Source organism: Spinacia oleracea, chromosome 3 (assembly GCF_020520425.1).
Source record: "Spinacia oleracea cultivar Varoflay chromosome 3, BTI_SOV_V1, whole genome shotgun sequence".
Lineage (NCBI taxonomy): Eukaryota > Viridiplantae > Streptophyta > Magnoliopsida > Caryophyllales > Amaranthaceae > Spinacia > Spinacia oleracea.
Genome location: NC_079489.1, coordinates 83,022,210 through 83,039,763, shown reverse-complemented (window position 1 = coordinate 83,039,763; position 17,554 = coordinate 83,022,210). Strand labels below are relative to the sequence as shown.

The 17,554-nt window shown below is 37.1% G+C and overlaps 1 protein-coding gene across 1 annotated transcript; it reads left to right on the top strand.

The window, feature by feature from the left end:
* Positions 1-15,436: 15,436 nt before the first annotated feature.
* On the top strand, positions 15,437-16,114 carry LOC130469819 (uncharacterized). The gene has a single exon (XM_056839313.1). It carries the CDS (start codon positions 15,437-15,439, stop codon positions 16,112-16,114), a length of 678 nt encoding a protein of 225 aa, XP_056695291.1.
* The last annotated feature ends 1,440 nt before the right edge of the window (positions 16,115-17,554 follow it).

Genomic DNA, 17,554 nt, shown 5'->3' with positions numbered 1-17,554 from the left:
TTGCTACTATTAGAACTTTGATTGCTCTTGCTTGCATTCATGATCTTGTTGTGCATCAAATGGATGTTAAAACTGCATTCTTAAATGGTGATTTGGATGAGGAAATTTACATGGTTCAACCGGAAGGGTTTGTTGTTCCTGGTCAAGAGAATAAGGTTTGTAAATTAGTCAAGTCCTTGTATGGGCTTAAGCAAGCTCCAAAGCAATGGCATGACAAATTTGACAAGACTATGACAGGTAATGGGTTCCATGTAAATGAAGGTGATTCTTGTGTTTACTCTAAGCATGATTCTGATGGTTGTGTGATTATTTGTCTTTATGTGGATGATATGTTAATTTTTGGGACTAATTTGGATCGAGTAAATGAGACAAAAAGTTTTCTAAGTTCTAAGTTTGAAATGAAAGATATGGGTGAGGCAGATGTGATTTTAGGAGTGAAAATCAAGAGAACTCCAAATGGCATTTGTCTTAGCCAAGCTCACTATGTTGAAAAGTTACTTAAAAAATTTAACTCTTTTGACGTCGATCCAGTTAGGACTCCCTATGATCCAAGCATCCACTTAAGGAAAAATAATGGTGATCCTGTTAGCCAATCTGAATATGCTAAGATTATTGGTAGTGTTATGTTTCTGATGAACTACACTAGACCTGACATTGCTTATTCTGTGAGTAGATTAAGCAGGTATACTCATAACCCAAGTCATGAACATTGGGATGCTTTGAAGAGATTGCTCAGGTACCTTAAGGGTACCATGGATTGGAGTTTGCACTACTCCAAGTTTCCAGGAGTTTTGGAAGGCTATTGTGATGCTAACTGGGTTTCTGGCAATGATGAAATTAACTCTACCAGTGGTTATGTTTTCACCCTAGGGGGTGGAGCTGTGTCTTGGAAATCTTGTAAACAATCTTGTACTGCTATGTCTACTATGGAATCTGAGTTTATTGCTCTTGAATTGGCAGGTCATGAGGCAGAATGGTTGAGAAATGTGCTTGCAGATATTCCGCTGTGGGGGAAGCCAGCTCCTTCAGTTGCACTTCATTGTGATTCGCAAGCGGCTATTGCTGTGGCAAACAACCATGCCTACAATGGGAAGAAAAGGCACATTCGTTTGAGGCACAAGGCCATCAAAGAATTGTTGTCAAGTGGGGTGATATCACTAGACTATGTAAAGTCTGAAATGAACATTGCGGATCCGTTAACGAAAGGCCTATGTAGAAAACTAGTTTTGGAAACATCGGAAGGGATGGGCCTGAAGCCCGTTGAATGAATTGTAAAATAATGAACTCCTACTCACAGAGTTCAAAGGACGACATTATTGTTATAATTCGGAAGCACAAAATTTTATTTTTTTGTCCATCCCCTAGATGTTATAATGTGCTTGCTACAATAGGAAAGAGGTTGAGCATACGGCTCTTAATGAACCCATACCATATGTTTGGTGGTGTGAATGTAGCTCACACTTGATGGGATTCACCTACGTAGGTGTGGAAGTGTGGCCGCTTCCTATGAGAATTGCGATATGGGCTATTCTCTAGAGCACCTATGAGCATATCCAGGTCGGACGTATGGCCAGTATAAGGCGTCACTTTATTCGCGGAGTCAGAATGTCATACATATTCAGTTGCGTGCTTTAAGTGACGGGTTTCTATCTCCCTATCAAGTTCAATACGAAAGTCACTTGGTAGGAAAGAGATCATAGCTTAAATGTCACTAAGTGTTAATTCAAGTCGAAAGACATTGACACCTATTCAATTGTTTTGTTTGCCCAAAACCAATATCCTTCTCCTTTCTTTTCTTTCTTTTCCGCATATTCGAACCTGTGGGGGATTGTTGGAAATTCTCATTGGGAAACACAAAGGAAAAAAGGGTGAGTGAAAATTCAAGAGTCCCACATTGGAAAAACTCTTCATATTCCTCTTGTTTATTAATTGGGGAATGAGTGTAACTCTTGTTTAAGAAAGTGTGAGAATGGTATGGGTGGACACATCACACACACGCGCGCGCGCGCCGGGCCGGGCGCGGGCCGTGGGCCGTGGGCCGTGGGCCTTGGGCCTTGGGCCTTGGTACTTGGTACTTGGTACTTGGGCCTTGGTACTTGGTACTTGGTACTTGGTACTTGGTACTTGGTACTTGGTACTTGGTACTTGGTACTTGGTACTTGGTACTTGGTACTTGGTACTTGGTACTTGGTACTTGGGAATGCGGTTCGCGGGCGTGGGGTGGGTTTTGTGGGTCAACCCTATTCTTTTTGGTAACTGGACCGTTTTGCTTAAGTCATTGTTACGGGAATCTGTATTGATTACGTAACCGTTGGATTAATTACCATTAATTACGTCCGTTACTACATTCAATGTCTCTGACCGTTTTTGGCTGTTGCAACATTCATTCCCTCAGCCGTTTTTGTCTGTTGCAATGCTTTCCTTCTAATTATTTAAATCAGAGTTTCAGTTCCCTTCTCACAGAGAATCATACACACAAAATACGAAAACACATTCTTACTCTCACACAAAATTGCTCTCGGTTTTGGGCATACGTTCTGACTCCATCCGGCTTTGTGAGTGCACACAACGTCGGAGTTGCGCTAATCCTGGAGGGCGACCGCATTCTGTTCTACTGCACCGGGAGGTAGCGCGGAATCGTCTTTTAGGACAGTGGGTGTCCACGACGCAACAATTGTTCTTCGTTCAGTTCATCGAATCAGATAAGTTTGTTCTAATTTTCGCTTTAATCGCAACAATCTAAAAGACGATTATTATGGCTTTGACTTCCAAATTCATGATTCCTGATATGTCTAAGTTAGAACCTCTTGATGGCAAGAATTATAAACGTTGGGCTGTTAGGATGCGATTCTATTTAGAACAAATTGAGATTGCTTATGTGCTTGATGATGTTGTCGAACCTGATGATGAAACTGAATTGCATGCTTTTGAGTTGAAATTTGCTAAAGATGATAGGACATGTAAGGGCATGTTGCTGCATCATATGTCGAATACCTTGCTTGATATCTATATGGGGTTTAATCATGCTAGGGATATTTGGGATGCATTAGAAAAGAAATATGGAACTGATGATGCTGGTACTAAGCGTTATTGTGTCAGTAAGTGGTTAGCTTTTCAAGTCCAAGATGATAAACCAATTATTGATCAGATTCATGCTTATGAAAATATTTGCATTGCTATGGCTGCCGAGGGTTTGAGTATTTGTGATATTACCCTTGCTATAGTTTTAATTGAGAAACTCCCACCCTCTTGGAAAGATTTTCGTAATCAGTTAATGCATAAGAAAAAGGACCTTACCTTAGAGGAGCTTGTAGGTCACCTGAAAATTGAGGAGGAAAATCGTATTAAGGATAAGGGTCAATCTGTGTTTTCCGGATCTGCTAAGGCTAACCTTGTAGAACCTAAGCCTCATGCATATTCTGAAAAGTTTAAGGGAAAGGGAAGTCCTTTCAAGCCTCAAGGGAAACCAATGAAGTATAAGTTCAAGGGCAAGTGTTTTGAATGTGGGAAAACTGGTCACAAGTCTGTAGATTGCAGATCCAAGAAGAAGTCGGATCAGAACCAAGCCAACCTTGCTGAAGCTAATGAAGTTTCTAATCCTAACCATTTTGTTGCTGTTGTTTCAGAAGCTAACTTGACAGGTAATGTTGCTGAATGGATCGTTGATACTGGAGCAACGAGACATATCTGCACCAACAAAGACATGTTCACTACCTACGAAAAAACTGATGGTGAAAATGTCTTCATGGGTAATTCAGCTTCTGCAACTGTTCAAGGCAAAGGGAAGATCGTTCTCACTCTTACCTCTGGAAAACTTATTACTCTTACCAATGTGTTGCATGTTCCAGAAATGCGTAGGAACCTGATTTCTGGTAGCTTGCTAATGAAGGCTGGATTGAAGCTTTCATTTGATTCTGATAGGCTTGTTATTACTCATAATGGGGAGTTTGTGGGAAAGGGTTTCTGTAATGGGGGTTTATTTACTCTTGATGTCAAACTTGAAATTATGAATAAGAATGCTAGTACTTCTTCTGTTTATATTGCTGAGTCTATTGATTTATGGCATGCAAGGTTGGGTCATCTTAACATTGCTTCAATTAAAAGGCTTAAACAACTTAACTTGATTCCCAGTTTTTCTAAAACTGATTTTGCAAAATGTGAAGTATGTGTTGAGGCCAAGTTTGCAAAGAAGCCATTTAAATCAATAGATAGACAAACTAAAGTACTAGAGCTTGTTCATAGTGACTTGGGGGATTTTAAAAATTATGAGAGCAGGGGTGGTAAAAGGTATTATATTACTTTTGTTGATGACTGCTCAAGATTCACCATGGTTTATCTTCTCAGGTCAAAAGATGAGGCTGAGGAAATGTTCCTCAAATACAAGGCCGAAGTGGAGAACCAACTTGATAGGAAGATCAAGAGACTTAGGAGTGATAGGGGTGGTGAATATGACCCTAACACTCTTAAGGCATTTTGTGAGCAGAATGGGATCATTCATGAGACAACGGCTCCCTACACACCCGAGCAGAACGGGATTGCTGAAAGGAAGAACAGAACATTGAAGAACATGATGAATTCTATGCTTATTAGTTCTGGGTTTTCTGATAACATGTGGGGGGAAGCTATATTATCTGCTTGTCATGTTTTAAACAGGGTACCTCACAAGAAGCTAGACAAGACTCCATACGAAATATGGAAGGGTCGTGCACCTAACCTAAGTTATTTGAAAGTGTGGGGGTGTCTAGCAAAGGTGGCTATACCCAGCTTCAAAAGGGACAAGATTGGTCCTAAAACGGTTGATTGTATTTTTATTGGTTATGCTTACCAAAGTGTTGCATATCGTTTTCTTGTTAAAGGTGCTAACAATTCTTATGCAGGTGGTAACATCATTGAGGCAAGAGATGCCGAGTTTTTTGAAACAGTATTTCCTTTGAAAATATCTTGTATCAATGATGTGCCTTCTTCTAGCACTTCTTCTAGTATGCCTGTTGTTGCTCCTCCCACCTCTGATGTGAATTCTGAATTTGAGCCAAGGAGGAGCAAGAGGGCAAGAAAGGAAACCAGTTATGGTGATGATTTTATTACTGCTTTCTTAACTGAACCTTACTTGATTGATGATGACTTTGTTTATGTCTTTATTTTGGAAGATGATCCTAGGACCTATGAAGAGGCTATGAAATCTGTTGATGCAGTGTTTTGGAAAGAGGCAATAGATAGTGAACTTCAGTCAATCCTAAGTAACAATACTTGGGAGTTGGTTGATCTGCCTAGGGGTTGCAAGCCCATTACTTGTAAATGGATCTTTAGGAAAAAATTGAAATCCACTGGATCCATTGACAAGTATAAGGCTAGAATTGTGGTGAGGGGATTCACCCAAAGGCATGGTATTGATTATTTTGATACTTATTCTCCTGTCACTAAAATTGCTACTATTAGAACTTTGATTGCTCTTGCTTGCATTCATGATCTTGTTGTGCATCAAATGGATGTTAAAACTGCATTCTTAAATGGTGATTTGGATGAGGAAATTTACATGGTTCAACCGGAAGGGTTTGTTGTTCCTGGTCAAGAGAATAAGGTTTGTAAATTAGTCAAGTCCTTGTATGGGCTTAAGCAAGCTCCAAAGCAATGGCATGACAAATTTGACAAGACTATGACAGGTAATGGGTTCCATGTAAATGAAGGTGATTCTTGTGTTTACTCTAAGCATGATTCTGATGGTTGTGTGATTATTTGTCTTTATGTGGATGATATGTTAATTTTTGGGACTAATTTGGATCGAGTAAATGAGACAAAAAGTTTTCTAAGTTCTAAGTTTGAAATGAAAGATATGGGTGAGGCAGATGTGATTTTAGGAGTGAAAATCAAGAGAACTCCAAATGGCATTTGTCTTAGCCAAGCTCACTATGTTGAAAAGTTACTTAAAAAATTTAACTCTTTTGACGTCGATCCAGTTAGGACTCCCTATGATCCAAGCATCCACTTAAGGAAAAATAATGGTGATCCTGTTAGCCAATCTGAATATGCTAAGATTATTGGTAGTGTTATGTTTCTGATGAACTACACTAGACCTGACATTGCTTATTCTGTGAGTAGATTAAGCAGGTATACTCATAACCCAAGTCATGAACATTGGGATGCTTTGAAGAGATTGCTCAGGTACCTTAAGGGTACCATGGATTGGAGTTTGCACTACTCCAAGTTTCCAGGAGTTTTGGAAGGCTATTGTGATGCTAACTGGGTTTCTGGCAATGATGAAATTAACTCTACCAGTGGTTATGTTTTCACCCTAGGGGGTGGAGCTGTGTCTTGGAAATCTTGTAAACAATCTTGTACTGCTATGTCTACTATGGAATCTGAGTTTATTGCTCTTGAATTGGCAGGTCATGAGGCAGAATGGTTGAGAAATGTGCTTGCAGATATTCCGCTGTGGGGGAAGCCAGCTCCTTCAGTTGCACTTCATTGTGATTCGCAAGCGGCTATTGCTGTGGCAAACAACCATGCCTACAATGGGAAGAAAAGGCACATTCGTTTGAGGCACAAGGCCATCAAAGAATTGTTGTCAAGTGGGGTGATATCACTAGACTATGTAAAGTCTGAAATGAACATTGCGGATCCGTTAACGAAAGGCCTATGTAGAAAACTAGTTTTGGAAACATCGGAAGGGATGGGCCTGAAGCCCGTTGAATGAATTGTAAAATAATGAACTCCTACTCACAGAGTTCAAAGGACGACATTATTGTTATAATTCGGAAGCACAAAATTTTATTTTTTTGTCCATCCCCTAGATGTTATAATGTGCTTGCTACAATAGGAAAGAGGTTGAGCATACGGCTCTTAATGAACCCATACCATATGTTTGGTGGTGTGAATGTAGCTCACACTTGATGGGATTCACCTACGTAGGTGTGGAAGTGTGGCCGCTTCCTATGAGAATTGCGATATGGGCTATTCTCTAGAGCACCTATGAGCATATCCAGGTCGGACGTATGGCCAGTATAAGGCGTCACTTTATTCGCGGAGTCAGAATGTCATACATATTCAGTTGCGTGCTTTAAGTGACGGGTTTCTATCTCCCTATCAAGTTCAATACGAAAGTCACTTGGTAGGAAAGAGATCATAGCTTAAATGTCACTAAGTGTTAATTCAAGTCGAAAGACATTGACACCTATTCAATTGTTTTGTTTGCCCAAAACCAATATCCTTCTCCTTTCTTTTCTTTCTTTTCCGCATATTCGAACCTGTGGGGGATTGTTGGAAATTCTCATTGGGAAACACAAAGGAAAAAAGGGTGAGTGAAAATTCAAGAGTCCCACATTGGAAAAACTCTTCATATTCCTCTTGTTTATTAATTGGGGAATGAGTGTAACTCTTGTTTAAGAAAGTGTGAGAATGGTATGGGTGGACACATCACACACACGCGCGCGCGCGCCGGGCCGGGCGCGGGCCGTGGGCCGTGGGCCGTGGGCCTTGGGCCTTGGGCCTTGGTACTTGGTACTTGGTACTTGGTACTTGGGCCTTGGTACTTGGTACTTGGTACTTGGTACTTGGTACTTGGTACTTGGTACTTGGTACTTGGTACTTGGTACTTGGTACTTGGTACTTGGTACTTGGGAATGCGGTTCGCGGGCGTGGGGTGGGTTTTGTGGGTCAACCCTATTCTTTTTGGTAACTGGACCGTTTTGCTTAAGTCATTGTTACGGGAATCTGTATTGATTACGTAACCGTTGGATTAATTACCATTAATTACGTCCGTTACTACATTCAATGTCTCTGACCGTTTTTGGCTGTTGCAACATTCATTCCCTCAGCCGTTTTTGTCTGTTGCAATGCTTTCCTTCTAATTATTTAAATCAGAGTTTCAGTTCCCTTCTCACAGAGAATCATACACACAAAATACGAAAACACATTCTTACTCTCACACAAAATTGCTCTCGGTTTTGGGCATACGTTCTGACTCCATCCGGCTTTGTGAGTGCACACAACGTCGGAGTTGCGCTAATCCTGGAGGGCGACCGCATTCTGTTCTACTGCACCGGGAGGTAGCGCGGAATCGTCTTTTAGGACAGTGGGTGTCCACGACGCAACAATTGTTCTTCGTTCAGTTCATCGAATCAGATAAGTTTGTTCTAATTTTCGCTTTAATCGCAACACGACCAACCTCAATAACCCGTATTTGGACATAATTCTGGAGTCAGTTCAAGTCTAGACTCTAGAGATGATCATTTGCAGGTTTGGGCCGGGCTTAGCGGGTCGTCCCACCCATGATCAAACTCTATTCGAGTCCAACCCATTTCTTTTTACTTTGGGCAGCACAAAGCTCGATATGAAGTACTCATTTTGGTTCAAAAGCTCCTTATGAAATAGCAAGTCTGGGCACGAAGCCACGAACATCAATGGGTCATAATTTTGGGTCATGTCTTGTCTGACCCGTGATCAAGTTTACTTTTACACTCTCTTAGTAAAATATCGGCAAAAGTCATTTAATATTAATTTGTATCTCATATTTGTATAGTTTATCGAGATTTGATCCATGTTCTAGGATATAATCCCAAAGACCTTATAGTTAAGTTTGAACATGGAGTAGCATCTATGCAACCATAAATGATACACATTATAATGCTAATTAAGTGAGTGTTATTCCTCATGTTTGATAATGTATGATACATCAACAAGATGAGAGTAATAACAAAACACATACGAGTACTTTGTTGACACATGTTAGTAGCTAAAATGTGACCAAATCAAGTGTAGATTAAGTAACGCAACACAATTATATTTTTGTTTTAGTGAAGTGATCCATACGGTCAATATAAATTACACGCAACACAAGTATATACTCAGTACTCCGTAGTGTAATGAATGTGTAACACGTATGGATAATGAAGTTCATGAAATCCTAAAACGAAACAAACTTGTATTCACAAGCTGAAACAGGGGAATCAACAAAACAAAACAAATCCCATTTGATTATTGTTCGATGTAAAATTAGCATTTCCATCTTCTAAATCAACTTAAAGCCCAAAAAAAAATTTACATAAAGTTAAAAGAAAAAAACAATGTTTTTCATGACTTAAAATCATGATCATCAAATTTACCAGATCTTGTCTGAGGCCTGAAAAACCATTTCCAAACCTTGTTATTCTTCCGGCATTTGTTCAATTCCCTCTCTCTACTACTACTAATCCTAAATGATCCTCCACCATTGTTGAACATCTCATCCCCCCTTCGAAACCCGAATTCTTTGGTCGAATACCCGAGCCCGTTTCTCTTCGTAGCAGCAAGATCAGGCACCTTTGAATGATCTGATAACATACTACTATTACTACTATTATTATTGTCATGTAGCTTTAAATCTATAAAAGCAGGATCATCACAACTCACAAATTCAGTCTCCTTTACTGAAAAAATATTAGTATTCTTGTTCAGACCGACGAGATTAGCAGAATCACAGTAATCAAAGTTGCTGATTCTTGCTTCAGATTCACTAAAACAGCTCCTTTTCGCAGAATCTGACATGAAATTTCCAACACTTACATTTGAAGCTCTTGCAGCAGAATATGAAGCAGGAAATCCTCCAGTTTCTTCAGTAATATCATAAAACCCTCTAAAACTGCAAAGTGACCTTGATCTTGAAACCCCATTACACTCATTATTCTCCTCATTATTCTTAATTTTGTTTATTTTTTCTCTTTTTTTCCTAAACAGCCTCTTAATCTTCCAAAATTTCCCTGCTGTTTCAGATCTTTTACTGCTGTCATTTACATTGACAGCAGAAATGCTGTTACTTCTCTTCAAATAGGAGAAACCATCATCGTTATTGTTTGATGGTTTTCGGTCGAGTTTCGACTTCGAAGCTGTATTCACAGGAACATCCTTTTTCTCATTTTCAAGCAAGAATGACATTCTGCCCATTTCTGTAGAAGAGGAGTTTGGGGACGGGATGATCTCAGAGCAAGAACAAGAGGAAAGTTTCTGTTCCCCACAATATGGACAAACTAGCTGAACTAACCTATCAGTGAGACAATAAGCACAGATTCCGCCTGAAGAAGATGCAGAAGTTGGGTGTTTTTTACATGGAAATACTGGAGAGTTTTCACCAAAACCATTATCTCCATTGTTATATGCTTCAAGCTCTCTTTTCCCCCTGTCTTTCATGGTTGTTTTGCTCTTGTGGAATTTTGGAAATACTGTAAATTGGACTATTACAAGAAAGGACAAAGATTTGAAGTGGGTTGTTGATATTTTATGATACAAAAATAGGGAAAGGTAGAAAGGGAGTGTAGTTAATTAGTGATAGTACAGTGAAAGTTGTGCTGTTTCAAAACTTATTTTAGCCTGACTTAATTTATTGTGTATTTTTTGGAGGGAAAGAATTTAATCTAGTAACGTAATTCGTATTTGTTTGTTTCAACTTAATTTAACTTATGTTGATTTATTCTAAAAAAAAAAAACAAATAAGTTCAACAAGAATTAAAAAATTGAGGAAAATACTTTATTTATTTTCGGATAAAATAAGTTCAGACAAAATAAATTCACGAAAAATAAGTTCATACAGTGGCGTATCCAGGATTCTTAAATAGGGTAGACACTTTTATAAAGAAATAAAAACTACAATTTTTAAAAAAATGATACAATGAAAATGACAATTTGCGGAGTACTAATGACAACGTTTACATAAAATGTACAAATTTTAACGTTCACCGTTATTTTATAAATTCTAAGATTTTAAAGATTATACAAGATAAATGTATACGGAGTACTCCGTATTATATACGCTAATAACAATAAAACTTTAAAATATACGAAATAGAAATTACAAATCAGATGAGAATATGAGATTCAACAAAGTAGTTGTACGCAATAACGGACCCAATTAACCGGAAAAAAGAAAAAAAGAAAAAAAAACTAGAATTTTAAATACGTGTCCAAATAAAAATAAGATTTATATATTTAATCTGCAACAAATAAACATAAAGACAAGATGTAGGAGTGGTTAGTGAAGAAATCAAGTTATGGTATTGTCCCCTTTGGTCACATATTCGACTCCTACATTGAACAAATTTGTGTTTTTTTTCCTTTTTTTAAATACTCAGCCTATTAAAATGGTTTTATAATTAAAAAACTGGAATGTACAAGGTACATCCGCCCCTGAGTTCATAGGAAGTACTACCTCGTTTCTGAAAGTTCTTTACGTTTACCGTTTTATTCTGTTTCTAAAAGTTATTTACACTTTACTCTATTTCATTTCTAACATATAAATATTACATTTATACCTTTGTTTGGCCTACGGCAACATACAACTTAATTACAATATTTTACTGAGAATTCCATCATAAAGTACTTACCCACTCACAATAATTTAATATTAACTAGCTTCTGAGCCCTTTCAAATAACGAGCGGTTATAAAGTGGTTATTTAATCGCATTTCTAAGTTTTAATTTTATTGGGCTTGTTATTTTAGTGTGAATATGATTTAAATAGAGGTAGAATTTGAAGGTTGAAATAAATACATAAATTAATACGAAATATTAAATAATATTGAAGGTTAAATGGGGAGATAGAGTGGAATATGTTGATTGAATAAATTGGTGAATTGAAGTTGTGTGAGGAAGATGAAGTGGAAGAGACGGTTGGAGTTATAAAATAAAGCAAAGAACAAAAAAAATGAAAAAAACAACCAAAATTATGGAGAAAAAATGAAATGACACGTGGCATCTAATCAAATGCGATTTCGCTCTTTAACATACTAGGTGTAGATATCCATCAACTTGCATTGTTGGTCAATTTATAGTCACTTAGTTTCCCACTTATTATCCCACCAGGCCACCATCACATGCTCATCAAAGTTACTTAATTATCGTACAAATAGTAAGCGTATAAATCATTTGGGAACGAAGGTAGTATAAGTTTAGCAAACATATACGAAGTATTTTTCAGAAAATAAGTTTTTTCCAGCAAAAATAAGTTTTTTTAGAAAAAATAAATTCAACTAAATAAGTTCATATCATTAAAGATAGAAAAATCAAAAAGGTCGCAACTATTCAGTGGAAAAGTACTTTAGCTTAATTAGTGAACTTAAGTTTTTTTTTTTTTTTAATAAAGAATAAGAGTAGTTTTACTTTATTCAAAAAGACAATAATAAATGTCACGTTTTGGATAAATAAAATAAAAGAATCAGTACCCACATTTTAGACCATGTTCTTATGAACTTTATTAATTAAACTGAACTGAACTGAATTGAACTTAATAAACCTAAATAAATAATAAAATAATAAATATTGTACCTTGTAACTAGTCAAAGCCTAATTCATCCACCATGTGAAAGTTAGTCGATAATTAACTATTAATTAAAAAGTTAATTATTTAAAGTACTCCCTCCATTTCTTTTTGATGTATCCATTTGGAATTTGGTGTGGTTTTTAAGAAAATTGGAATATTGGTTTGTATGGGTATAAGTGTAATGATTGGGTGTAAGAAAAATGATTGGGTGTAAGAGATTATAATACATAAAGGAGTGAAAAAATAATAAAGAAATAAGGTAAGAGAGAGGAGTGATAATGATGGGTGATAAAGGAGGTGAGAGAGTGGGTATATGGGGAAGGGAAAAGAATTAAATATTATGGGTGGGGAAAATTAGGTGGGAATATGGGTAGAATCTTTAGGTATTTTGGTAATTAGATAGAAATGTAAGGGTATTTTAGGATAAAATGTATGTCCAAAAATAGAATAGATTCTAAATGGATACAACAATATGAAACGCTTAAAATGGAAACGGATACAACAAAAAGAAACGGAGGGAGTAATAGTTAATGGGTAAGTTATAAAATAAACTTTGTACTAATGAGGTCTTTGCCTATTGGGTAAAATTGAAAATCTGCATATGATAGTAGATAGGTTTCGAATTCGAATCTCTATGCCCTTGATTGTAATGTATATTGCTCTTATAGCTTATTCGTACCGAAAAGAGAAATATATTCCTTAGTACGGAGTATTAATTAGCATCTTTAAATGTCATCTTGCATTGTTTTTACTTTTATTTTTGTATGACCTAAGCTTTAACTTACCTAAAACAAAGAGTTCACAAATTACAGCCTAAAACTCATTAGCAAAGCTCTGGGGCCAAAGAAAACTCATATACATTAATTCAAAGCTGCTTATATGTGTTCTATTACGTAAGACAAATCGCTTGCAAATACCAAAAGAAACTACGGAGGTAGTAATCGCCTTATTCGTCGGACGTTGAATGATGGCTTTATCTTGCACATCGCCATTCCTTTTTCTACTTGTGTCATCTTGGAAAAATAGCACCTTGAAGACCCCTTAACCCTATAAAACTTATAAGACGAAGAAAGAAACGGAATGGTTGACGTATCCAACATATATTGTGAGCAAAAACTCTCACACAAACTGAGCCACTAAAAACGACTCGACACCCAAATAAATGGGTACTCAAAGTCTCTCCCCTTTAACAAGGAGAAACTCAAACTAGACAAGCTATGAACCCAAAAAATGTTACATTTGAACAGCAGATAAAAGATCTTTAGAGTGAGGAGAGCAAAAGAACTATTTCTCACAAACCTAGCTAAAAAGCACAACCAACATTCGCATCCACCAAACACTCCTTTCCCACCAAATCAAACTAATTAACTTTTCCCCCCATACTATGACCTAACAAATTACCTTCAAATGTAGTATCTTACCACAAAGGAAATTAGCTAGCATTATTTTGACATCACTCAGGGTATCAACGAAACCCAAAACCATAACCTTCATCTTGCATAATTACGACCAATACCGTCAAGTGAATGTTTTACTCCGTACTAAATAAGTTTATAAACACCAAATAACCAATAAATAGTCAAATCAGTTAATACAAACAATCTATTAAACCAATCTGCTAGTATTAGCTGAGAAAATCAACCGCGATAACCAACATTCAATCGTCAAACACGGCCTATACTAAAAACCTACTTCAGTAGTACTTCGTACTTCGTACTTCCTCCATTCTTTTTTAAATGACACAATTATACTTTTGACACTATTCATATAATATACTTTGACCATCAATTGTGATTTATACTTAACAAAAAATATAGTCATGTGGGGTCTTGTTATAATCGTCTCATCCTATAGATTTATAATATCAAACTTTTATAACTTTTAACCATTGGTAATAAAAGGTATTAATGGTTGAAATATTGTATTGGCAAACGTGACAAAAAAATTTGTGTCATTTAATAAAAAATGGAGGAAGTATTTAGCAATAAATACTCCTTGCAATATTTAAATAACTTTGCCGCCAATGCACCTTAAATAGTGTACTGACTTTGTACTAGACACTCGTACAGTCGTACTAGTGTAGAGCTATGACATCGAGCCCCGACCTGAAGCTGATATTCCGTACAAACATGGATTGCTTGCAACATTTTGGAAGCTGCGGTTGTTTGACGTGTCGTGATGAATATTTAAAAGTGAGACACTGTCTTGTCTATTTAATGGAAATGGGAAAGTGACTATACCTCATTCTTCTAATCCGTATATTTTGTACCCACGCATTTTCATATCTCATCTGAAAATATGACTTTAGGCAAGGTCGTGTATTATGCACAGATTACATTTGTTTTTAAAAAGTATGACAAGGCATGGCGTGGCAATTTAATACGGAGTATAAGCTTAGACACGTAATTAAGCACGATATGACTAGCTATATGGGATTGAGTTGGGTCTAGGCCGCCATCTTGAAATTTCCGACTCAATACAATATGACACGAAACTAGAGGACTTGGCGTGAATTGGTCCTACACAGGTTAAAGACGACCACACGTTCTCATCAGCACTGCATGGCCTACAACTATCTTTACGATCAGAGTGTTGGTGTTTACTCACCTACTGCTACTGCTTCCCTTCTGCTTTCTGCAGTCCTACACCACAAGCATCTAAACAGCTCGAGGCAACAACACAACAGCAATGCAACATTCTAAAAGCTTCATGATGACATCACAGCTCTAACAACTTTCTCATTCAGTTATGGATTCTGTTATGCATCATGTAATGACATCATTCTTGTAACTGATTCTCTCCTAGCTTGTAACAGCTGATGTGTACATATAAGGCCATCTTATTGGTTGAGCCACATCATCACACTTGTATATATATATGTTGCTTGCTGTAAATCGTTTAATTCAATTCAATAAAAAGAAAGCTTTAGCTAAATTCTGTTTCCTTATTCTCTCTCTCTCTTTCTAATCAGCAAGCTGATATTTAGCTTGTGAAGAAATCAACCCAAAGTGGTGATTTCTGATATGGTATCAGAGCAGATGATCGTATGATCCTGCTGCAAATTCCTCCTAGCTTTGTTCATAGTTTGATCAATTGATCATAAATTTTTCTGATCAAAATTCTTCGAAGAGATTGTGTGTTTCTGTTAACAAAATGCCTGCAGATCAGCAAGAACCTTCTCAGAATCCTAACTCTGCTTATTATCTAAGCAATAGTGATTTGAATGCCACAAAATTAGTGAGCATTGAATTTGAAGGAAAATGTTTCAGTGATTGGAGGAGGTCAATGATGATTGCACTTTCAGCCAGAAATAAATTGTGTTTTGTTGATGGCAGTTTGAATCAGCCAGCACCAAATTCTGCAAATCACAGAATATGGATCAGGTGTAATGATCTAGTAATCTCTTGGATGCTAGCTTCTCTTGAGCCAAAGATTGCTAGGAGTGTTCTTTATCTCAAAACTGCAAGAGCAATTTGGCTTGAGTTGGAAGATAGATATTGCAGGGAATCTGGTCCTCAACTGTTCTCAGTTCAACAACAATTGAGTGAGTTAACACAAGGAGATGAAGAAGAAGTAGCTAGTTTCTTCACAAAGATTAAAATGCTATGGGATCAGCTAGATGGACTAGAGCCATTACCTGTTTGTGTTTGCACTGGATGTAGCTGCACACTCACACAACAGTTGCTCAAAACACAGCAGAATCAAAGGCTAATTCAGTTTTTAATGAAGCTGAATGACAAATATGAGCATCCTAAGAGCACTATACTTATGATGAGTCCTTTACCTACAATTTCAAAGGCATATGGACTGCTCCTTCAAGAAGAACAGTAGAAAGAAGTACACAATCACAAACATCAGTCACACACAGAGTCCACTGCATTTAATGCTAGGAGATTTGACAATAAACCTTACAAAGGACCATACAATAACAGCCCTAATTCTCAGAATACAGGAACTGGAAATCAATACAAAAATTTCACCAACAGAAACAACCTATATTGTGAACATTGCAAGATGAGAAATCACACAATTGACAAGTGTTGGAAGTTACATGGGTATCCTAAAGATTTCAAGGGAAAAGGAAAAAGAATAGCAGCAGCAGCTCAGTTAGATGAGTACATTCCAACAGCAAACAAGACAGATGAAGGATCAGGAGTAGTTCATGCTACTTTCACTGAAGATCAGTACACTCAGCTGATGCAATGCTTGCATACTCAACAAGTTGCTAGTCAAGCAGAGAATTCTAGCTCTCACTCTCTTGGTCTAGCAACTACCTATCAACCTCAAGGTACATTCTGTCTCATGTCTAAATTTAATAGAAATTGGATTTTAGACAGTGGAGCCAGTGATCACATGTATTCTGATTTGTCTTTATTCAAATCTTTTGAACCTGTGATTGATGGTAAACATTCAATAACTATACCTGATGGTACTGAACTCCAAGTGAAACATAAAGGTATCATTAATCTGAGTGGAGGAATCACACTCAGAGATGTTCTTCATGTTCCAACTTTCCAGTTCAATCTGATTTCTATATCAAAATTGTGTCATGATGCAAACTGTTCAGTTTCATTTACAAGTGGTGAATGTCTTATCCAAGACCATTCCAAGAACAAGCATACTCTGCTTGGTAAATTGGAGAAAGGTCTATACAGTTTAAGTGAGGAATTCTTGGTGACAGAATCCAATATAGCATCTCCTAAATGTGCACTTTCTTCTACCAGTTCAGCTGAAGTTCAAGAAGCCAAATTATGGCACCTAAGACTAGGACATATGTCATTTGGCAAAATAAAAAACCTACAAGGTGTAAATGTACAGGGTTGTATAGCTGAATCTTTCTGTCAGATTTGTCCTCTAGCAAAGCAGACTAGATTTCCATTCCCAAATAGCTGTACTAAGTCTACTAGACCTTTTGAACTATTACACATTGATGTATGGGGGCCATATTCAGTTTTAGATTTCTCTGGATGTAATCAATTTCTTACTATTGTTGATGATTACACCAGAATGACTTGGACATATTTCATGAAAAATAAAACAGATTCAGTCAAGATTATGTCTCAATTTTTCATTGATGTTGCAACACAATTTGAACTATCAGTCAAATATATTAGGTCAGATAATGCTCTTGATCTTACTGAAGGAAAAATGAAGGATTTGTTCCTTAGCAAAGGCATACTACATCAAAAGAGTTGTTCTTATACTCCTCAACAGAATGGTGTTGTGGAAAGAAAGCACAAACACCTTCTAGAAACTGCTAGAGCTTTAGCT

Bases quoted from the DNA above. Each gene is read 5' to 3' on its own strand.
- LOC130469819 (XM_056839313.1), top strand. From the start codon at position 15,437: ATGCCTGCAGATCAGCAAGAACCTTCTCAGAATCCTAACTCTGCTTAT.